This window comes from Rhinoraja longicauda, chromosome 4 (assembly GCF_053455715.1).
Source record: "Rhinoraja longicauda isolate Sanriku21f chromosome 4, sRhiLon1.1, whole genome shotgun sequence".
NCBI classification, from domain to species: Eukaryota; Metazoa; Chordata; class Chondrichthyes; order Rajiformes; family Arhynchobatidae; genus Rhinoraja; species Rhinoraja longicauda.
In genome coordinates, this window is record NC_135956.1 from 49,707,788 (window position 1) to 49,733,381 (window position 25,594).

The following is a 25,594-nucleotide window of genomic DNA, read 5'->3' on the forward strand; positions in this document are numbered from 1 at the left end:
TACAGGGATGATGTTGAGGCTTTGGAAAGGATGCAGAGGTGCATTACCAAAATGATGCCTGGATTAAGGGGTATTAGCAACAGGACGGGGTGGGACAGACTTGGATTGGTTTTTTCTGAAAGCCTGGAGGTTCCAGGGAGACCTGTTAGAAGTATAGAAAATTATGAGGGGCATAAATAGGGTAGACAGAACTTTTTTCCCAGGATGCTAATATCTAAACAGAGGGCATAGCTTTAAGGTGAAAGGGGCAACGTTTAAAGGAGAAGTGCAGCTCAAGTTTTTTTACACAGGTGGTGAGTGCCTGGAGTGCATTTGGTTGTTGAGGCAGATATGATGATGGCATTTACCAGACTTTTGGATCGGCATATGGATATGCAGGGGTATGGATTATGGATGAGAAATGGCCTCGGCATCATGTTCAATACAGACAGTGTGTGCCGACTTTATGCTATACCGTTCGATGTTCTTTGAGATTCAGGTGCAAAGCCTGAATCAAAGCCTCAACTTGATCCTACTTTTCTTAATTTACGAAGTGCAGAAAAGTCTGGAGAATTTGTATTCCACATCAGAGTGATTTAGCATTCAAATCAAATACATTTGTGTAGTTTCTGTATTTCTTTATCCTTTAACTCATTCATTACACAAAATCAGTTTTTATTTCTGGTATATCCAATCCATTTTATTCCCTTGAAGTCAGCTGATGCTGCCATTGTTCCATATACAGAGATGCACTTGGCATAATTATCTGGCCAAGGCATTGATTGATTGAAAGATAGAGCACGGAAACATGCCTTCCAGCCCACCAAAACCACGCTGATCATTTGTTAACACTAGTTTATTATTGTCATGTGTACCGAGATACATGTTTGCGTGCCATCCAGTCAAAGAAAAGACTATACGATTAAAATCAAACTACCCACAGTGCACAGATAAAGGGTACAACATTTAATGCAAGCTAAAGTCCAAATAAAGATAGTTCAGAGATCTCCAGTGGTCAGGCCCACACTCTAGCTAATGAGGACCGTTCATTTGCCTGATGACAGTTGGGAATAAACGTTCTCTGTTCTATGTTGTCCCATTTTCTCATCCACCCTACACAGTAGAGGCAATTTAGAGGCCAATTAACCTACAAACAAACGATTTTGGGATGTGGAGGAAACGATTTTGGGATGTGGAGGAGACCGGAGTGCCCGGTAGAAGCCCATGTGTTCACAGAGAGAATGTACAAACTCCACACAGACAGCACCTAAGGTCAGGATTGAGCCTGGGTCTCTGGCGCTTTGAGGCAGCAGATCTACCAGCTGCACCACTGTGCTGGCATTGAATATATCATCTTCCTGTAAATGTATTTTCTGCACACGTAGTAAGCATCCAATCTGAACAGATTCCATCAGGTTATTTTCAAAACAAATGATGGATCTTACTGTATGGTTGACAAACTTAACTTATGGTTGACAAACTTAAGTCTTTACACTGGTCTACAAAAAAGGACAACCCTTTGAAAGGAATCTATCACCTTATGATTGCCTTGATTTCTTATCAACTTTTTCAAAGTATTCAAATTACCCTGCAGGGCATACAAATTAGGCCAAACACCTCAGCAAGCATTAATTCGCTCTGCCGCTGATGCTGTCGGTTTGCTTATCAGCAAAGTGCAGCAATTCTCCAAAGTTGTTTAAACAGCACTACTCAAACCTGTGACCTTGCTGGCTCGGAGGATACAAAATAGGACCACCAGCAGTGACAAATTCCCCTCCAAGCCAAGCATAATCTTGCATTATCACTCCATTATCTAACCCTGGATCTCTTTACCTAGCACCATACAGTACCATTTTAAGGAAGGAGCTCCCCACCGCATCTCAAAGGTAGTTCAAGCTGGGCAATGATTGTTGGCTTCACTGACAATGACCACATCCGACATGTGGATGAATAATGAGTTCAATGTACTGGTAAGTTAAAGATGGAAAGCATTGGAATAATTAGATCTGGAGAAGTATGGATTAGTTTCAGCAATATTTCATATCAATAGACAATAGACAATAGACAATAGGTGCAGGAGTAGGCCATTCAGCCCTTCGAGCCAGCACCGCCATTCAATGCGATCATGGCTGATCACTCTCAATCAGTACCCCGTTCCTGCCTTCTCCCCATACCCCCTCACTCCGCTATCCTTAAGAGCTCTATCCAGCTCTCTCTTGAAAGCATCCAACGAACTGGCCTCCACTGCCTTCTGAGGCAGAGAATTCCACACCTTCACCACCCTCTGACTGAAAAAGTTCTTCCTCATCTCCGTTCTAAATGGCCTACCCCTTATTCTCAAACTGTGGCCCCTTGTTCTGGACTCCCCCAACATTGGGAACATGTTATCTGCCTCTAATGTGTCCAATCCCCTAATTATCTTATATGTTTCAATAAGATCCCCCCTCATCCTTCTAAATTCCAGTGTATACAAGCCCAATCGCTCCAGCCTTTCAACATACGACAGTCCCGCCATTCCGGGAATTAACCTAGTGAACCTACGCTGCACGCCCTCCATAGCAAGAATATCCTTCCTCAAATTTGGAGACCAAAACTGCACACAGTACTCCAGGTGCGGTCTCACCAGGGCCCGGTACAACTGTAGAAGGACCTCTTTGCTCCTATACTCAACTCCTTTTGTTACGAAGGCCAACATTCCATTGGCTTTCTTCACTGCCTGCTGAACCTGCATGCTTCCTTTCATTGACTGATGCACTAGGACACCCAGATCTCGTTGAACTCCCCCTCCTCCTAACTTGACACCATTCAGATAATAATCTGCCTTTCTATTCTTACTTCCAAAGTGAATAACCTCACACTTACCTACATTAAACTGCATCTGCCATGTATCCGCCCACTCACACAACCTGTCCAAGTCACCCTGCAGCCTTATTGCATCTTCCTCACAATTCACACTACCCCCCAACTTAGTATCATCTGCAAATTTGCTAATGGTACTTTTAATCCCTTCGTCTAAGTCATTAATGTATATTGTAAATAGCTGGGGTCCCAGCACCGAACCTTGCGGTACCCCACTGGTCACTGCCTGCCATTCCGAAAGGGACCCATTTATCCCCACTCTTTGCTTTCTGTCTGTCAACCAATTTTCTATCCATGTCAGTACCCTACCCCCAATACCATGTGCCCTAATTTTGCCCACTAATCTCCTATGTGGGACCTTGTCGAAGGCTTTCTGAAAGTCGAGGTACACCACATCCACTGACTCTCCCTTGTCAATTTTCCTAGTTACATCCTCAAAAAATTCCAGTAGATTTGTCAAGCATGATTTCCCCTTCCTAAATCCATGCTGACTCGGAATGATCCCGTTACTGCTATCCAAATGCTCAGCAATTTCGTCTTTTATAATTGACTCCAGCATCTTCCCCACCACTGATGTCAGACTAACTGGTCTATAATTACCCGTTTTCTCTCTCCCTCCTTTCTTAAAAAGTGGGATAACATTTGCTATCCTCCAATCCACAGGAACTGATCCTGAATCTATAGAACATTGAAAAATGATCTCCAATGCTTCCACTATTTCTAGAGCCACCTCCTTAAGTACTCTGGGATGCAGACCATCAGGCCCTGGGGATTTATCAGCCTTCAGTCCCATCAGTCTACCCAAAACCATTTCCTGCCTAATGTGGATTTCCTTCAGTTCCTCCATCACCCTAGGTTCTCCGGCCCCTAGAACATTTGGGAGATTGTGTGTATCTTCCTCAGTGAAGACAGATCCAAAGTAACGGTTTAACTCGTCTGCCATTTCTTTGTTCCCCATAATAAATTCCCCTGCTTCTGTCTTCAAGGGACCCACATTTGCCTTGACTATTTTTTTCCTCTTCACGTACCTAAAAAAACTTTTGCTATCCTCCTTTATATTATTGGCTAGTTTACCCTCGTACCTCATCTTTTCTCCCCGTATTGCCTTTTTAGTTAACTTTTGTTGCTCTTTAAAAGAGTCCCAATCCTCTGTCTTCCCACTCTTCTTTGCTATGTTATACTTCCTCTCCTTAATTTTTATGCTGTCCCTGACTTCCCTCGTCAGCCACAGGTGTCTCTTACTCCCCTTAGAGTCTTTCCACCTCTTTGGAATAAATTGATCCTGCAACCTCTGCATTATTCCCAGGAATACCTGCCATTGCTGTTCTACCGTCTTCCCTGCTAGGGCCTCCTTCCAATCAATTTTGGCCAGCTCCTGCCTCATGCCTCTGTAATCCCCTTTGCTATACTGTAATACCGACACTTCCGATTTTCCCTTCTGCCTTTCCATTTGCAGAGTAAAACTTATCATGTTGTGATCACTGCCTCCTAATGGCTCTTTTACCTCTAGTCCCCTTATCAGATCAGGATCATTACACAACACTAAATCCAGAATTGCCTTCTCCCTGGTAGGCTCCAGTACAAGCTGTTCTAAGAATCCATCTCGAAGGCACTCTACAAACTCTCTTTCCTGGGGTCCATTTCCAACCTGATTTTCCCAGTCTACCTGCATGTTGAAATCTCCCATAACCACCGTAGCATTACATTTTTGACACGCCAATTTTATCTCCTGATTCAACTTGCACCCTATGTCGAGGCTACTGTTTGGGGGCCTATAGATAACTCCCATTAGGGTCTTTTTACCCTTACAATTTCTCATTTCTATCCATACTGATTCAACATCTCCTGATTCTATGTCACCCCTTGCAAGGGAATGAATATCATTCCTTACCATCAGAGCAACCCCACCCCCTCTGCCCACCTGTCTGTCTTTTCTATACGTTGTGTACCCCTGAATATTCAGTTCCCAGCCCTGGTCCTCTTGTAACCATGTCTCAGTGATCCCTACAACATCATACTTGCCCATGACTAACTGAGCCTCAAGCTCATCCACTTTATTTTTTATACTACGCGCATTTAAGTACAACACTTTAACTTCTGTATTTACCTCCTCTCTCACATCGTTCACAATTGGCCCTGCCCTTAATTTCTTTTCCGCTCTAGAACTTCTGTTCCCATTCTTCCGAGAGTCTTTTGCAATATCTTTTCAATCAAGAGAAAAGATGGAACCAATTATAGCAGTGCAGGAATGTAAGACACAGAGTCAGCAAAAGTGCAGGTAAACTGAAAAGTTATGTGATAAAGGAAAACAATGAGATTGAGGCTTTAAAATGGATCATTTTTTCATTTTATAGTAATTTCACCTTTTTCTTCACTTACTTGCCGGACCTGTTGAGTGTTTACAACATTTTCTGTTTTTGAAATGAAAGTTTACTTTAGAGCTACAGCTCACTGAGCCCACGCCAACCATTGATCACCCGCACACGAGTTCCATGTTATCCCACTTTCACATCCGACACTCTAGGGGCAATGTACAGAAGCCAATTAATCTACAAACCTGCACTTCTTTGGAATGTGGAAGGAAAATGGAGCACCCTGTGCAAACTTGTGCGATCACAGAATGCACAAACTTCACACAGACAGCACCTGTAGTCAGGATTGAACCCAGACCTTTGGCGCTGTGAGGCAGCAGCTCTCCCACTGCACCATTATGCTGGAAGTGTTCCATCACTGCGAACTAATGTGAATTGCAAAACATGAGATGGTGAATGATTGGGCAACCTATCTTTAGATAATCAGTTTAAAAAGAGTATTCAGTGGGAGGTTTGACATACAAGCTTTGGTGTAGTTGTACTGAGGGTTTCAGCAGCAATTGAGTTGAGGGAAGGGTGCTGGCAGTTCATGTCTCGTGATCAAATGAAATGTAATCTCTTCTGTATTGTGCCTGAGCTGGTAGCTGTACACCAACTTTTCTTAAGCTAAAGATAGTACACTATATTGAAAGTAAGTCATTTGAAATTGACCTGGCATGTTGTAATGATTTGAACTGTTTTATATACTTGAGAAACCTGATTCCACTGAAGCTTATGTTTAATCAGCTTTTCAATGCATCAAGAATTTGCATAAGTAGGAAACTTTTACACTAATGTGTAGACATTTTCTTACACAAGTGATTTTAAATATTTAGGGTCCACTCATGGTGTGTATAGCAGAGATCCACTTAAATAATCAGAATAATGGATTGGCATTTTTCCTCTGTTTAGAAAGTAGCAGTATGCCAAGATGGTTTATAACAGACCATTAGTTGAAACAAATGCCTTTTTTTATCTACATTGTTATATTATACTTGAGGTTTGTTTTGTAATATCCATCAGGGACCACCTGTATCAATATACCACTTATGCCTTATTAATAAACCTTTCACAAATGGCATCAACTAATAAAAATACTAATGGGACACTTATCGTCTGGATTTATTGCATCTTAGTTCTCCGCTGTGCATTGAACCCTCATATACTTACATGAGCCTGATGTTAGTGATCCTCCACAGTATTGATTTGTGGCCTGTCTCCACTGTAATTGTCAGTGCAGCGGCAATAGAAGCTGAAGGTTTTGAGGTGTTCCCCATGCAATTCCCTGAGCACTGTTCCCAAGCCTGACCTTGATCCACAGATTGACCTCGATATGTAGTGACTGTGTCTAAACAGGATTTTGTCTGTAAGTATCAACCACAGGGACATTCGCGAATTCGTAGCACATTGAGATATTTTTCCAGATTTTCTTTGCCATTAGAAAATTAACTCTTGAAACGTTGAGCTTGTGAAGCTTTTCTGAGGCCGAATGAAAAGAATGAAACAATTCTCATCGTATTGTTATTCTTCATTAATAATTTTTTTTCTCTCTTAATTGGTTGATGAGAGAATAAGTGTCCAGCATTTATAATCTTTTTATATCCCATTAGTAAGTAGCGTGATAATTTGTGCTATGATCTGTTCCATGCTATTGTATTTTGTGTTCAAAGGGCAAGTAAAGGTCAGAGGGGCTGGTGTCTTTCAAAGCTTGTTAATGTTGGAAGGTTGAAATTCTGAATTGTTAACAACATTCATTGTGATGCTGGTCTGTCTCTACTGTAATTTAGTACCTTTAATGACTTGTTTGCTAATTCTTCTTGCCTTCCTGACTGCCAAATGTGATTCACTGAATCTATTTCTTTTCTATTCTCTGGATAGCTTCAAAAATGGGTTATTTCTATGTTTTTTTAATGAAGATTCTAAAACCATTACCTTGACCTGTAAAAATGATCACATTAGAAATTACACTGATATTATTATAATGAATAAAATGTGATTATTGATTGGTTATCACATGTTACAAAATTCAGTTTTCCAATCTGCAAATAATGCAACATTTACTTCAATTTCATTTTATTTTTATAACTTTCAGATATGTATTTTATAACTATTCCACAATCTAGTAACTAATTTAGTGTTAGTTTTCTGGATGTGGATTCCAGACATGCATTATGCATGAACTATTGTTTTGGCATAACATTGCCTTTAAGTAACATGATACATAATTTTGTCAATTCAGCTCTCTTGCATCCGTGAAAATTGGCAGTGATGCTTTGATTCAAAATATCTAGTTTATTAGAGCTCTTTTTTTGCAGGCACTGTGATAGGGGTGGTAATATATACTGGAAAAGAAACTCGCAGTGTAATGAACACTTCCAATCCTAAAAATAAGGTAAGTTTGAATATTGTTTTGAAACTGCTTTTTTCATTGCATGTAATTAACTGTCTTTGAGTGTTTCAAATGTGTGGCAGCCAATTTCTTCCTCCCCTATTTCCTGTTTATTTTGACATGTTTAGTTTACAGATTTTTACTTTTATCTTTTTTCCACAAATTGTTGCAGCTCACAAATCAAGCTACCAAATGCATAATTTGTTTTGAGACAGCCACCACTTCACAAATGGAGTACAATGTCAAACATGTTAAAGCATACGTAACATGTGAATTCCAAACAGATTCTTGATGAGTAAATGGTATTGACCTTAGAGGAGCAAGAGTGAATCAAATTTGAAATTTTGCATATCTATTTTTGTTTGCTGATGGCTGCCACCCTCTGTCATTTTTCTGGTGTTATTTTTTAAAACTTGTTTTCAGGCAAGAGTGATTTAGCTATGCATAAAAATTAATGTCATTTATTTAACAATGACCCAGCTTAACATAATTGATCAAAATGGTTTGTGTACTTAATCTATAAAATGCATTTCAATTGGGTAAGAATCATAACGAGCTGCAGTGATGGCTTTAACAACTAGCATCAATACTGCTATTGCTTTTACAGTGCTCTATTCTAAATTTACTAAATTGCATTATTTCCATTTACTCTTTCGATGGATTCCTATTATTGCACTGATCTGTGCTTTTATAGAGTTAATAAAAGGGAAAAAGTTGCTTGATATGAAATGATGCAATTCCCTATTCGTGTTTTTAGAGTGGTGGGGGGAAGGGAACATTCAGCACAGCTTTGTTAAATAGGTGACTTTGACAATTTAAAGCAGATTCAATGCACCTAAATTGCAGTTTCTTATAAGTTTTGTGATATTCATTACTTGGTGCATTTTCAGGAAATAAATTATAAGTTTTGGTTTTAGCTAATAAGTTATGATTTTTTTTAATGTAAGGAATAATATCTTATCGCATATTATAAAAATTGTATTTAATCGCTTGTGATAATGTAGTGTGCGTGATGAAAATTCACGTGATTGAACTTATCAAAAAAGGCACTACAACTTGTCAACTGTCAATTGTGACAGTCAGTCGTTTCATAGTGTTCATTGTCATAAGTTATTCCAAGCGTGGATCCCTGTGAAAGGAGTGATAATACAAATTGCCCGCAGCAGTTATTGTAAGCCCTAGAGCATATTGATTTTGTTTTTCTAATAAAAAGATGCTTTCAACTGTCTCTGACACAAGAGGTAGGTGCTTTAAGTCATTGCATGAATAATAATGGGATGCATCATTATGTCTTCTTTCAGTCTAGCATTGTTAGCTCTGAATAATATCAATTTCCCTAAAAATTTACCAGGCATTATAAGGATAGTTATGGTCATTATTTTTTAACAAGTTTAATTACTTCATGAAGTTAAAATAATCCAACAAAAGCACTGCAATATATTTAGATTTTATTCTGCTTTTAAAATAAAGCTATTTGTACCAATTAGCAAAAATACTGCTCAAGGTAAAACCGATATCAGCTTTGCAAGGCAATAGAATGTCAACTGTTACATCAGACTTGACCACATAAAGTGAGTATTATTATTCAAGCATGCTGACCACTCAATGCTTGGTAATGTCCTTACTGAGATTAGCCCAAACAGTAGGTTTTCAGAAACACAGAATAAGTATTTGTCTCTATTAAAACATGATAGTGAAATTCAATTGCTAGAAATGCAATATTAAAATGAGGGAGGCTGTCCTTTGTTAATATTTGGCTGTTAGTGATTTAATCTTGGATTTTATTTGGCAAACAGCAACACATGCTTCATTCAGAGTGTTACCTTTTAAAATACTGAATTCGAAATCTCACTTCCATACCTATCATTATTTTGTATTCTTATAAATGTCTTACTTAAGTGTGAATGTCAAGTGCCTTCGCTTAAGAATATTTCTTAATCTGTTAGTCCTTCAGCAAAAAAGTGACATTCAATGCAAATCTAAAACATGGCAGATTTTGAAAAAAAAGTGTTCAATGTTACAGTGGTCACGAAAGTGTTAATTTTCATTTATTAGGTATTTCAGCACCAAGCATTAAATCCAACACATACCACTATCCATCATTCCCACAATAGTCTTTACAGCATGGGAACAGATTATTCGGCCCAACTCTTCAATGCAAAGCAAGATTCCCATATACGATGCACCCATTTGCTAGTGTTTCACCCATACCCCTCTCAATCTTTCCAGTCTACATACTTCAAATCTTTTAAATGCTTTTGTACCTTCTTTAATCACTTCTTCTGACAGCTCATTGCATATACATATTACCTTATGCACTCTCTAGATACACACACAAATAGATTTCTTAATACTAATAATTATTCAATTCCATTTACTGTATTTTGAGACCAGATATTATGGAGATATACCTCTTCATTACATTGTTCTCAAATCTCACTTGTTTCCATTATTCTCGAATGAGATACATTCATGTTTAGTGTACCAAAGCATGTGCAAGGTCCATTACTCGCAAGTCTTTCTCACCTAAATTATAATTAAATATACGTGCCATTTCAACCAAATAGGATTGGGGGAAAAAAAAAATCTAAAATCTGGCTTGTGCTCTAACCAGTACACAAACGCAGTGATTCTGAGGCTTTGCAACAAATTTAAACAAGCATTGCTGCTCACCGGGTGGAAGAGGTCCCAATTGTAATGAAGGCAGATAACTTTTTAAAAAATCAATGTGAGAAATTGCTACTTGCATAAAGAGGGCAACTGCTGTCCTAATGCAGTGCAAGATTGCTTTGCAGTTTCATAAGTAGTGTGGTACAACTGTTCAGCGTGGCTTCCTAACTCGAGCCTAGGCTTTGTGTGTAGATTCTGGTTAGGTACCCGAAGTTCCTAAGTATCAGGTGGGATTGAGCTGGAGTGGCACTAAGGCTCAGTACTTAGAGCTACCTACTCAACCCAAGCTTGACGAGACCCAACTATGGTATCAAAAGAATTCAAGTCAGCAAATATTAGATTGGGTTTTAATTTTATATCCAAGAAGATATCTAATCAGCATAAATTGCTGTCTCATTTTTCAATATTTTAACTGGTAGCTTGGAATTATGAACCAAATTTTCTGACTTCAAAAATAAGGTAGTTTCATTAAAAACACATATTTTTTAAAGAAAAAATCAATTTATTATTTCAGTGCATGTATTTATTTATCTCGGGTTTTCTCTAACTGTAATCTAGTTTAGAAGTGCCTAATTAACTGCGCAGTCCTTTGGGGCACTCTGAGCCACAAGCGACTAGGCTTGTATACACTGGAATTTAGAAGGATGAGGGGGGACCTTATCGAAACATATGATTATTAAGGGGTTGGACACGTTAGAGGCAGGAAACATGTTCCCAATGTTGGGGGAGTCCAGAACCAGGGGCCACAGTTTAAGAATAAGGGATAGGCCATTTAGAACGGAGATGAGGAAAAACTTTTTCAGTCAGAGAGTTGTAAATCTGTGGAATTCTCTGCCTCAGAAGGCAGTGGAGGCCAATGCTCTGAATGCATTCAAGAGAGAGCTAGATAGAGCGCTTAAGGATAGCGGAGTCAGGGAGTATGGGGAGCAGGCAGGAACGGGGTACTGATTGAGAATGATCAGCCATGATCACATTGAATGGTGGTGCTTGCTCGAAGGGCCGAATGGCCTACTCCTGCACCTATTGTCTATAAATATACTTACAACAATACAGCAAAGGAACAGGCCCTTTCGCCCACAATGTCTGTGCCAAACTAATCCCTACTGCTTGAACGTGCTCCATATCCCCTCCGTTCCCTGTGTATTCAAGTATTTATCTAAGAATCCATTAAACACCACACTCTTTTCTGCTATCACCCCACCATGTCTTCACGTTCCAGGTATCTACCATTCTCTGATTAAATCAAAATTACTCCGCACATCTCCTTTAAAATTTCTCCCTCTGATCTTGTAAATGTGCCCTCCAGTATTTGATATTTCCACCCTGGGGAAAAAGATTATGATTGTCCACCCTATCTATGTCGCTCATAATTTTATATCCTTCTAGAAATAGGAATAGGAATACTTTGTCACATGTGACTAGGCACAGTGAAACTCTTTGCTTGCATACACAATGTATACAAATAGCAGCCACGTATGGCACTGCCAAAGTTACAAAGCACGCCGGCTCCCCCCTTTGGCCCCCACCCACCCCTCAGCGGTTCCCCCACGTTCGGTCCCCATTGTCCTTTGTCCCCTTCCCCCCTCCCCTATTGTCCATTGTTCTCCTCCCACCTCCCTCACGGCGATCACCCCCACACGCCGGGACCTCCATTGTTCTTCCCTTCCCCACCCTCACGGCGGTCCCAGGTCTCCCCTCAGCCTCCAACACTCCGGAGAGAACAATCAAACTTTGTCCAACCTCTCTATCTAGCTAATACCCTCTAATCCATGCAGCATGCGAGTTAACTTCTGTACCCTCTTCAAAGCCTCAATATCCTCCTTGTAATGGGCGACCAGAACTGCACAATACTCCAAATGCAGCCTAACCAAAGTTTTATGATGCCCGCAACATACCATCTGCATTCTTTATTTTATCTACTTTATTGTTACTTTCAGGGAGCTATGGACTTGTACCCCTATGCTCCAATGCCGTTGAGGATCCTGCCATTAACTGTATATTGTTCTCTTACATTTGACCTTTCTAAAGTGCAACACCTCGCACTTTCCCAGATTAAACTCCATCTGTCATTTCTCCACCCATATCTGTGACTGATCCCAACTCTACCGAACTTGCTTATCAACCTATCTACATTTTTGTCCAAGTCATTTCTATATATTTATTTATCACAAACAACAGAGGTCCAAGCACACACCGAAAGCTACTGGTCATAGACCGGCAGCTAGAATAATGTCCTTCCACTACTACCCTTTGTCTTTCATAAGTAAACCAGTTCTGAATCCAAGCTACCAAGTCACTGTGGATCCCAAGCATTATAATCTTCTGGATCAGCCTCCCATGAAGGACCCCGTCAAATGCTTTACTAAAGTCCCTGGAGAGAACATTCACTGCCCTACCCATGTCAATCACATTTATCACCTCCTCAAAGAGTTCAATCAAGTTTGTAAGACATGACCTGCATCTAGTAAGCAAGTTTGGTATCTCGACTGAGCATGCGCCGGTCATAGGTCGCAGGAGCTAAACATTCTCGCCGGCAGATCTGCTGTGTGTATATAGACCTGCGTTTCTTCTGCATTTTCCAGTTTTGATTCGTAGAGGTAAGAAAATACTGCTTTAAAAAGTATTAATTAGGTGTATTTATGGTTAATTTGTACAAGATCACGATGATTTTATAGGTTTTATTGCTTTATGCTTCAGTGAGTGAGCGAGATTGTTACGATTTTCTTTTGCATCGGAGCTGCTCCTCAAGCGGGAATATGTCGCACTTCCCAAACCATGAGTTATTCTTGGTTTTCCGAATTGCCGGCGATGCAAAGGAAAAACAAACGTTTGAGTGAAAGAATTGCTGCTTTGTGCGGGTGGTGGCTACAGTCCGGAATGTCAGTGGATGACCACTGCAAACTTGAAGCTGCTGTTCTTACAGCGATTAGACAGCTGCAGAGGTCAGCATGTAGCGGAGTGGTTTGGCTGATCAAACCCTCCCTATAATATCACCCGGTAGACACAAAATGCTGGAGTAATTTACCGGCAGCATCTGGATGCACACAGCAGATCAGCCGGCGAGAATATTTTTGCTCCGTTGACCGGCGCATGCTTAGTCAAGATACCGAACTTGCTTATTAGCCCATTTTCTTCCAAATCCTAAGAGTAAATCCTACCCCTGAGTGTTCTCTCCAATAGCCTTCCTCCCACTGATATGAGGCTTACTAGCCTACTACTTCCTGGATTATCCCCATTTTCCTCCTTAAAGGAACAACAATGGCTTCTCTCCACTTTGGGACGTGGTCAATGGCTAAAGAGGATAAATTGATCTATATCAAGGCCCCAGCAATCTCCCCTATTCTGCCAGTAAGCTGGGACAATTCCCATTAAGTTCAGGTTCATCCACCTTAATGTTCCTCAAGAAATCCACCACCATTTATCCCAATATCACCGGCAGCTGTGACAGATGTCACTCTTCATCCTGCAATTTAACCCATATGTTCTATTCTTGTCCATCATTATTTTGCTTTTGGCAGAACTATTTCAATACTATGTCAAGAATACTTTCGATAACTATAAACATCTCTCCCCATATTGCCATATTTGGGCTTCCAGAAGACTACAACTGTTACACCTTCATGCAATTAGACATTCTTGCTTTCACTTCCCTACTAGCATGACGGCATCTTCTTCTTCACTGGAAGTCTACTAAAGCTCCCTCCAGCTCTCAGTGGCTCAGTGATATCATGTCCTTTCTAAAGTTGGAGAAGATTAGATATTCTAGATATTCACTGAGTGGCAATTCTGATAAATTTTATAATAAGTGGCAATCTTTTTTTAACGTTTTTCCACTCTCTGCAATCTCTGTCTCCTGACTAACGGATCCCCCCTCCCCCTTCCCCTTCTCCCCCTTTTTTTTGTCTTTTGTTTTGCTTTGTTTTGTTTTGTTTTATTATATCTTTGAAACACAGAAAGTATGACTAGTTTTTATTTCAATCTATTGAGATACACAGTACTTTGATTGTAGTGTTGCCATTTTGTCTCTATCCTTTGACTGTGATTCTCATCATTGAACTGACATTGTTTTTCATTTTCATGTGTCATATTTCTTAATAAAAATATAAATTTTAGAAAAAAGAAATCCACCACCATGTTGATCTCTAAATGCCCAAACATATTAGCATACCCCACATTGATCTCACTGTCCTCCATGTCCTTCTCCTTTGTAAATACCGATTCTAAGAACTTGTTTAGTTACCTCGCCTGCACCCTCTGACTCCAAGCATAAATTTCCTCCTTTATCTTTGAATGATTTGACCCTCTTCCTCGTTACCCTCTTGTTTTAAATGTATGGATAAAATACCCAATTGCTATTAAATCACTGAGTTATTTTATCTTTGGTAATAAATCGTATAGACCATAAGAGAGTATCTTCTGGCTTTTAATCCTCTCCATGCTCAGGATTTTTTGGATGCAGACCTGCAAGCCTGGCTAAAGATATGGGAAGCATATATTTCCACCAACATAAACTGTTAAGGATCGCAAACCGCTGTAGAATTAAATGATAACTGTGGTTTATTCTCATGCTGAATATCAGGCTATCACTGGAGAATCAGCTGCATATAAAATGTAAAATAAAGGAGAGAAAATTGCAGAGAAATTTTCCCTTGTAGAAAGGAAACATATCTACTGTGGAAATTTAGCCACCTTGGTATAATAGCTTGATTTACTCAAAGGCCATTTTTCACACATTTTCTATTATTTTTCATTTGTGTGAGAGCATTTGTGTTGTTGCTTGTTGGGGCATCTCATTAAAAAATAAATTTGCATATGCATTAATATTATTTGATAAAGGAACTATAAAACTGGCCAAATTGTTTTTAAACTGAAAGTTTTGAAAATTATTTTGTATTTCACTGATTTTTGTGCAGTGAGTTCTGAAAGACTAGATTTAAAGTTATGTTGTTCTTTGAATTTGCTTCATGCTGAATTAGATGTGCCTGATATATTAGTATGTAAATGACAAATACTACCAGTACCCTTAAGAGCTAAATACAAAATCATTGAAGCCATAAAATATGATATAAAATATGGCTCAAGGTGTGGGAAATTATTTAGAAAGATTGAATGCATATTATTGGTTCTCCTAACTATATGTGTGCATTTTAAATTAACTTTTTTAATTGATTGGGTTTTAGAGATCCTGCTTTCCCCTCAAATGTCATGAACCTACGTGTTTAAGTTAGAGTTACCAAAGATAAAGGTCAATTTCAGACCCTAATTAACCAACAGGGATAGATGCATTTTTAGGTATGCAATGTGGCATTTTACTCGCAGCTGGCTAATCCTGATTATGGATTGGATGTGCACGTTTACTTGTTTCTGAGAGGCTATTTTTAACAATTGCATCACTTTTATTAAAGGAACCATTGAAATTTGTTGATAAATCCTCACTGCCTCCTACAGGATGTTGCCATTTTGTGCCTGTCAGACAAACAAAATAACTCAATTTTGCTGTCGGTAAATGGTTGCTCACCAAGAATTTGAAAATAGACTTATTAGTAATTTAGTTGTCTTGAGAAATCTTACTTGGATTACAATTATGTTTTATGCTTCATGTTTAATTTGAACAGCAAAAAAAATCTTTAAATCTTATGTCATGATGTCATTGCTTTGGTTAATGTGTGAACCAAATGAACCCAGAATTCTACTTGTGCCAAATTGCTAAACTATAGACTTGATCAAAGGTTCTTTACAATAAAATCTACTATTTTAAACATGTTGACAGTACATTAAGTATCATGGCATTGCTGTTGATGCCTTCGGAAGTGAATGTGTCCAATACTAGTGATGTTGGCATCATAGCTGATCTAATGCAGAAGGAGTTATCATGATGGGAGATCCTTAAAATCTCCAATGCATGGAGTTACAAAATGAACTAGTCATGGCCCTTAGAAACATTCAAGGAAGAGAGTTGAACTGCGTTGTTAGCAATGACGTTAAGTTGATATGGCTATCCAATAATGTAATTCCAGCATGAGAAAAGCCTGACAAATTAATATACATCCTCCTCCTCTCACACATCAGTAATGATGTAGAAAGAGAAAATCCAATTGTCATAAGTATCATGAAGGCATAAAAAAGTGCAGATGCTGGAATCTTGAGCAAAAAGTGAAGTGTTGGAGCAGTGGGTCGGGCAGCACCTGTGGAGGGAATGGACAGATGATGATTCAGGTCCAGACACTTCTTCAGTCTGACCGGCTGAGTTCCTTCAGCAGTTTTTTGTTATAAGTATCAGTTGACCAATAACCTGCTCACTGATACTGTAATTAGGTTGCAATGCTTTATTTCAGACTTGGTTATACTCTTGATGGAGACAATAGAGAAGCTAAGATACGAACAGAAATAAGAATAATTGACATGAGTATTGCTTTCAGTTCAGTTTGGTATCAGAACAACTTGCCAAAAATGGAACCATGAAGTAAATTTGAAGGTATAATCTTTTTATTAAGCTACAGTCTTAGATGCAAGAGGTCATTTGCTTCAGATTATTAGGACAGGCTTCAGTCTTCGTCCACAGACCTCAAGAATGATTCTTTAGGTTTTCCTCCAGACCAGTACATGTGTAGATCTTGACAACATATGGGTTTGGCTGATAGAGGGCAGTTAACATATTTATATATGCAGGAGGTGGTCAGTTCTACTGAAAGGAAGCAGGATCACAATCCCTTGATCTTCAATTTAGATGAAGCTTAGTTGGACCAATTGTATCATAAGATGGTTCCAAGGGCAGAGTTCAGGGTGGGTGATCTGTAATTGATATTTAAATTATTGATACATCTAAGCTGTTTCTACCTCTTCAAGGAGTGCGATTTAGGATTTGAACTTCAATCCTAGAGAGAGCAGTGTCCACAGTTGACATCAAAAATGTTTCCCTCCACAACTTGTCCACCAGTTGAACTTGACAACTTGAAATATGGTTCCACAATGCCTCCAAGCTTCTGCAACCATCACCCCATTGCAGATAGAACCATGATAAAAAACAGCATTGCCATTGTCATAGTCCACTCTCATGCAGAGAGCTCTTCCTTTATTGTTGTATTGGTAATATCCTTAAATTCCCAAAGTAGAAATGTAGTGCAAGTATGATCAGTACAAGGAGTGTAATAGGTGAAAATGTAGCACTGGCTACTACAGATAAATATAGAAGTTTTCACAGTGCCTTTGAAATCCAGACAATGAATGTGGTTAAACAATCTTAATCTCAATTTGCGGGAAAATGTGTTTGGAAGGCAATGGTTTAGCGGAAGAAAGGAAGGGTGGTGGTGTGCTTTTGCATTTGAACACCTATAGTAAACACCTATAGTATAACGGACCATTGTGAGGGGAATGGTGTCCGTTTTTTCCAATTATCCGTTATAACTGAAGTAAGGTATTATTGTATGTAGTTGAAAGAAAGATGTTGGTTCATTCCAAAGATAGAGCAGAGCAAGATGGACCACTCCGTCGAAATCGTGTATACTGAAGTGTAGTACACAACAGAGCGGAACGTCTGCCATTTTAGTAAGCAAAACCTGCCGTTCGTTATGCGTGTTGTGGGGGAACAGTACGTGTGATGATACCATTAAAATGCAGTATATATCTCATCTATCAATTCACATTTTTTGTTATTTTTCGTTTTAAATGTTTCCCCCCTGCTTAATTTCTCTAATTTTATTCTTTCATACTGTTTCTGCCCATTTCCCTCCCATCCTTCCTCCCCAGCCCCCTCTTTTGTGCAGTTTCCCTTGTAGACAATAGGTGCAGGAGGAGGCCATTCGGCCCTTCGAGCCAGCACCGCCATTCAATGTGATCATGGCTGATCATTCTCAATCAATACCCCGTTCCTGCCTTCTCCCCATACCCCCTGACTCCGCTATCCTTAAGAGCTCTATCCAGCTCTCTCTTGAATGCATTCAGAGAATTGGCTCCAACACACACTTTGCACAAATTTAACTTTAGATTCATATATATATGAATATGTGTTTGTGTGTGAGGCAAGATAGAGATAAATAGATCTCAAAGTTCCTTCTCATGGATCAGAAGCAACTTCGATTTAAAACAACGCTCTATTTCTCTCTTCATCTTATTTTTCACAAGATGTACATAAACCATAAAGGCGATTCAACCATTATGGTTTATGTATATGCATAAAACACACAGACACACGCACAGGGGCTAACCCTTGTCTAAAGAAGGGTCCCAACCTGAAACATCACCCATCCTTTTTCTCCAGAGATGCTGCCTGACCCGGTGGTTTACTCCACCACTGTGTCTATTTGAATTGGGTTCATGCTTCTGTACCACGTCAGGCAGCATTGGTCATTTTAGTGGCTGTCAAGGGGTTTCAACTAATCAATTCACCAATTCAAATTTTCTTGGCTTTAAGTATAAAGTTAAATGTCTTTTTAATTATATTGTGGATACAGTAGAATTCTATTGTTTGCAAATGCCTATCTCTGCTTCCATGACTTTTTAAAATAAAACAAAAAGATACAGTTCGTGGAGGTGAAATTAAAATGAACAGAGAAAGCAAAGAAGATCAATTGGCCTGATGCAGACAGAGTGGATCTGTAGTGCAAATATTCAATCAGTAACATCCAAAGTTTAAAGATCACGAAGCAGCAACTCTTCAAGAAATAGTTATAAATGTCAACTGTCAACTTATCCAAGAAGTTGAACAAAAATAATTGTTTGCAAAGATTTTTTATATGAAGAAATCGCAGGGAATTGTGAACACTGCCCAGTCTAGCACACAGAATCTGCTCACTAAAATGGCGCTGAAATTTACCCATGACCTACTACGGTTTTTAGGGTCGAGTGGTCTATCTTGCTCCTCTATTATCTTTGGTTCATTCACAAAAGGACACAAAGTGCTGGAATAACTTAGCAGGTCATGCAGCATCGCTGGAGAACATGGATAGGTGATGTCGGGACCCTTCTTCAGACTGATTCAGTCTGCTGAGTTGCTCCAGCACTTCATGTTGTTTCACGTTAAAATTAGGCACCAATGCTGCTGGTCTGCATAAGAGACCTCTTCTTTACCGGTTGCTGAGGCTGTTGTTGGGGCTCGCAATGTAGCTTCTGGCTGGCAGCGCTTTTTTCAGGCCGTTGCCAACGATAGGATGTTTTTGGTCACTGTGGGGCCCCCTTTGTTTCCCTCTAGAAACAAAGTTGGTCAGGCAGCAATTGAGGTAAGAGAAACAAAGTTAGCATTTCGGTCAAAGATGAAAGAAGGGTTTTCAATCGGAAACGTTAACTTGTGTCTTTCGCAAGTGCTGCCTGACCTAAACATTTTTTCGTTTTTTCGTATTATTAATGAGCTTAGAAATGCAAAGCTCACAATTCCACGTTTCCAACATTTGTTCCTTTTGTTTGGTTTGCATTTCCTCTCAGCTTTTGAACTTGATTTTAGCTGGTCTTTCTCAAAGTTATCACAATTTATAGTATTTACAGCTTATTATTGCACATGGAGTTAGATGTTGGCCTTAGCATAAGTGTGTAAAAGCGGTTTAGATACTAGTTTGGCTTTGGGCTTGGTTTTCTTGGTTGAGCGCTTATCTTGGTTTTATTGCACGTGCTTTGTGTTTTAATAGTAATTAATACATAAATATACTCTCTTTTATAGTACATATTTTATCTTTTTAAGATGTATTATAGAATAGCCCTCTCAGGTGATTTGGTGGCAGGAAAGCAAATGGAATGTGGCCTCTGTTTCTATCATTAACCTCTGAATTTCCATTATAAGTAAACTAAATTTTGTAGTGCTGGTTACACTGCTGTGTCTCCAATATTTTCTATTTTTTCCTACTGAGTAATCCATTTTATTTCTGTGGATGAAGGGTCATGAAATTATATAGCAGCACTCTCATCAGCGGCTTTACATTATTTGGAAATGATAAAGGCCTGTATTTTGCAGTATATGGCAAATTAGCACTGCTCAATGTCAACCTCCAGCAAAGATGATGGATCTCTGGGTTGAATTTTACCTTTCACAACCACAACCATCAGCTTCAAGGTCTCCCTCTTGCAACTGAAGACATTGAAGAGTTAGAGTAGCCAGGCAATGAAAAAGAATTGGGGGACATGATAAAGGAACAAAATAAAAATCGAGCCATACTCATTGATATATTTGTTAACTAATGTTAAAAAAGCATGATCTTTTAAAATAAATTGTGAGGACATAACCACCTGCATGTGCAATTAATGTTATAAGGCCAAGGAACTTGTTAAACAGTAGTTGAGACGATGCAAACCAATGAAAGGTTCTGTTGCCTTTTTCTAATAATTGTCTGAATCATAAGACATAGGAGCAGAATGAGGCCATTGGCCTAGTTGATCACGGCTGTCCATTTTTCCCTCACAACCCCATTCGCTTGCCTTCTCCCCATAACCTTTGATGCCCTAATTGATCAAGAGCCTATCAATCTCTGCTTTAAAAATACCCAATGACTTGGCGTCCACAACGGTTTGTTGCAATGAATTCAATGGATTCACCAGCCTCTAGCTAAAGAAATTTCTCCTCATCTTCATTCTAAAGGTACGTTCTTTTATTCTGAGGCTGTACCCTCTGGTCCTAGAGTCGCCCACCATATGAGACATATTATGGAATAATTATAAGCATCCAAAGTTTTCTGCAACTCCCAGATTTATGTAGATTACATTGGTGAAGGCTGCACTGTAGCGCAGCCTGTGGAGGAGCAGGGAATCGTGATAGCAACTGTGGATGTGCATACTCCAGAAGTTGCTGACAGATTTCCTCCATTATAAATGTGAGCACTGATTAGCCTCACTGTTGTTCATTGCAAATTCTGGGCCACAGAAACAGATTGGTATAAAGTTAATCCAGTAAATAATGCTAATGTAAAGATAATAACAAAACTGGTATGAAAACAGACAGCCTGATCCCTGGATTATATACCACTGTTAATGCCAGCATCTAGCAGATGTATCCAGTAATTAAGGCTTTCATATCTACATAAGATGCAAATTCTGCATTTTTAGTTTTACTGTGCTTGCCTGCAGTTAAATCAAGTCTATCTTACCTCAAGAAATTATTTCTTTTAATTTTACCAAATGCAATGTTATGACTTGTTTCATCAATACGTCTGTTGCTTTTGAAAGCAAGATCGTTTGTGAAATACATAATGGTTATTTCTACTAATTTTGTTTTCATTATCATTTTGATAACTGAAAAAGGCTGCTGAATTTTTAATGCTCTTGTTTCCTTAATCAAAATGTTTTTTTCCTCAAAAATCAAATTACAATTATATGACATTGCTTGTCCAAAGAACTTGAGGGATCAGCAGATTTTAAGCTAGTTCATTGAATAAGGCATTCAATCATTAGTTGAATCCTTCTACAAAATTTGGATCATTCTTGAATTTTAGCTGCTCTCTTGATGGCAGCCACAAAACTGGAGTATTATTTGTTTTTTTGCTGAATTTTGTGAATGGACTCATTTTGTGGAGTCTTCATGATATTATCATTGCATCTGATGGAAGTAAAAACAATTACTTCAAGAGGTAAAAAAAGAACTTGATTCAGTATGTGTTTGCAACCAATGGATAGGACACTTGCTCTATTTAAATAAAAGAATTGAATTAAAAATTCCAAATAAACGAGGAAAATGTTAAGAAAAGATGAGAATAATTAGTCTATCTTGTCTTGATAACATCAATTATGTGTAATGACTAAAGTAAATATGATCTTAGCCAAGTGCATGACCATTTAGAAACAGAAATATTATAAGATAATTCAAATCCTCCATGTATTTAGTGCCACAGAATAACTTTTAAACAATAAATCCTTAAACCTGCTGACCTTTTCTCTCCCAGGATCCCCTTCCAAGCCAGCGGCTAGATTTATTGGCCCAGAGCATGATGAGTGTTTTTCTAATTTGAAATAAAATTTTATATGTTTCATTGCAAGATATTTAAGTATGCTGCATTCACCAAAAAACATTATTCCAAATATTTATTTTAAATATCCTTCAAAGGAATTCTGCATGCATGTTACCGAAGCGCACCCACAGACTAAGCAGAGTTGCCCATTTTATCAATAGTCTAGAAAGTGGGCATGTCCTGCTATTTAGCTAATAGGTTCGGTAGAAAAATTACAGATATATAATCAACCGAGGTCTACACAATCAATGGAGGTCTACAGAAATGGGGTGCAATTTTTATCTTCCAAAACAAAATTGCACATCCTGTACCTAGAGCGAAACAAGTGCACTTTGCAGGTGGTGTGGTGGCAACTCCAAAGAAAATGAGAAGGATTAGAGTTGTGAAAATTGCTGTAGTAAAGATAGAAAAAGCAATGTTAAATAAACCTTGACCATAATTTAGATTGTAAATGGGTTTAAGCAGTAAATGCTGTAGAATATTTGATAGGTTCGGACCTGCTTGCATACATTACATGTATTGTAAAATGAAAATGGCTTTGTTGACCTTGCCATACAGCTTCACAGAATGATTTTACACATGAAAACATTTCGGTATTGCAATTTAAATCTAATATTTTCAGGAGCTTTTCCTCTTTGTTGAATAATCATTGTACTTCACCAGGAATGCTCTGCATGTTTTCTTGCCTTGATTAGTTCCCTTCAAAATTAGAACTGGGAGTGATGGTGAATACTTCTCAATTTCTTCCTGTTAACTAGTGACTAATTTGAAAATAGAATTAGCATGCTCCAAGCCAGCAGCTAACTAGTTAGTGACCTCAATGAGTTTGTAAGGACCACGCATCCTCTTTTATCTAAGAGTGGTGCAAGTTAAAAAAATATATATATTTAGAATCTGATTGGCAATGCCAGTGTTTATTTCACAATCTAATTGCCCCTGAGAAGATGTGCCTGAGCTGCTGCCTCAAACTGCTAGAGTCTTACAAAGAGACTCCCACAGTGCTGTTAGATAGGAAGTTCCAGGATTTGGACTCATTAATAATGAAAAAGAGCCAGTATGTATTTTAAGTCAGAATGGTATGTGTCTTCGAAGGGAGCCTGCAGAAAATGATGTTCCTAAGCACATGAAGACCCCTTTCTTGGTGACAGAGGTTGTCAATTTCGGTAGTGTGGTCGGAGTAACTGCAGAGGAATTTTGTAAATAGTACACATTAAAGCCACTGCCATGGCACTGAACGGGATAAACATTTAGGATGGTGGGTGGGGGGCAATTCAGTGCCTGCTTTGTCCTGGATGTTGCCAATCTTCTAAAATGCTTTTGAGCTGCAGACATCTAGACCTGTGATTGGGCAGGTAGGATTACCAAAACTGCAAACAAAGTAAAATATGTCTGATGTGCTTTAATAAATAAATTGCCCAAATGGTTGTTGGTAAAACTGGAAGTAGGATGCACTGATTTCATCTTGGTAATCCTAAGGATTGTATGGGACTTGAGTGTTATTTTCCTTTTAATTTTCAATTGAGACTTCAAGCCGTATCCCAAGTAGTCAAGAGATTATTTGGGAGAATAATTCAATTTGAATTACTTCTAATACAATTTATCTGTTTCTGTTAATCTTGTATTTCAATACAATATTTGTTGACTATTTCAAGAACATCAGCTGTATTCTGGCAGCACCATAATTTTATTTTTCATAGGTCTGTAATTTAATAATCATTATTTGGACAATGGCTCTGATTCCACAAGAAAGCCACTTTAGCTGTGAATGCCTGAGCCAAGCAATAATATTTTGCATGTCTAGAATTGTGATATGTAACTTATTTCCTAATTGCTCTAGAATGCAGATTGAAAAATACCATGAAGATTACAATTCCCCAGCTGTATGAACAAATACACTATTTCTAGTATCGACGCCTTCTAAGTTTTGCATTCATTTGCAAACTGATTTGGTGCTTTCTGTGTCTATAGGGATGACAACCTCACAGTTTCTGAAAATTACACAGGCAATAGTCACAGATCATGAACGAGAACTCTTGTTTTTTTTCAGTCCCCATGGCTAATCTTTAATTCTCTAATCCAATGCACTACAATGCTGAGAACTATATTCTAAACTCTGCATTTTCCCATTTGCTTCATCTATTGTGCTTAAGTTTGACTTGATTGTATTCTGTATTTGTATATCTGATCTGTTTGAACAAAGCTTTTCACTGTACCTCAGTACATTTGACAATAATAAACCTAAACCAAAGGTCTCAGATCAGTTTGAGGCTGTCAAGGTCACCCATAGTTCTCCAACCCATGTCTTAGCTGTTGATTAATTACAGACCAACGATATTGTGCAGTACCTTCCTAATATAAATATTTTAATATTGCACTAGGTAATGTGTATGGTTCTAAAAACATTAGCAGGGCCCTTGAAAGAATTTTTATTTGTATTTAAAATCTAACATGTTGCAATGCCTTTTTCATAAAGTGTTTTCATGGATTGCCCCTTGTGTGTGGAATTGACTGTATTTAAGTAATATTGCACCATGTTGAATCTCAACTATCAAATGCATTAACTGGTAAAATGAATATAAATGGTTTTCGAGCAGAAGAGAAAATATCTAATGAAAAAAATTTGCCAGCTTTCAGCTAGTTGGCTAGTTTGAATTTCTATACTTAATTGTTAAATTTATTATATGCCTTGTCACTTTATCCACTGAGTTTCTCACATAATTATTGCAGTGTGCCTTTTGAAAATTCTTACCCTAGCAGCATAAAAAAATCTTAGATTGGTATTTTTCTCAGAAAAATTAAAATAAATCTGGTGTATATTATCAGATGCTATTTTGGAATGATCAACCTTGATTACAATGATTATTCTGTGACATTATGCATTTGCATTAAGATTATGCACTTCAAATGTTGTGATGTAATTTTTAAAAAATATTGTAGTTGCATTGCTTGAAGTAATGTAATCAGTTCATTAACTGTTTACATTTATGACTGTGCCTTGCCTTCCTTTAGAATTTAAGTATTTCAGTTCTGTAATTAAATTATTTAAACTGATTCGAGTAAAGTGGTGTAGTTGTGTGAATTTATTGCAATTTAATGTTATAGCCATGTTGGTTTCTTCCTGTGATAGAATAACTAATTTGTTTTTGAGTGCTTGGAAGTTTGGTAGTTATTATATGTTACAACAGTTTCCTTGTGGTGGATTTTTTAGTTTCCACTGACCCTCAGCCGCCATCTGGCATGAATTCAGACTATTTTTGTCATCTGCTGCTAATTACTGTCACCTGCACATTGCAGTCAATACAACACTTTGATATTGTGTTAGTTACCAAAATCAGTCATTTGTCAGCGTGTTTACATGCAGCAATTTCTTTTAAAAATAAGGTCAAAATACCAGGTTAAAATGTAAAATCCTAGCTGCATCA

At 38.3% G+C, this 25,594-nt stretch overlaps 1 protein-coding gene across 2 annotated transcripts in view; it reads left to right on the forward strand.

The window, feature by feature from the left end:
• The window catches only part of atp9b (ATPase phospholipid transporting 9B), a 298,121-nt gene that overhangs the window by 188,913 nt on the left and 83,614 nt on the right, over window positions 1-25,594 (forward strand). For both annotated transcript variants that reach the window (XM_078397707.1, XM_078397708.1), the window contains exon 11: window positions 7,505-7,581. In XM_078397707.1, coding sequence (XP_078253833.1) covers window positions 7,505-7,581 — 77 coding nt within the window. The remainder of the gene's footprint in view (window positions 1-7,504; window positions 7,582-25,594) is intronic.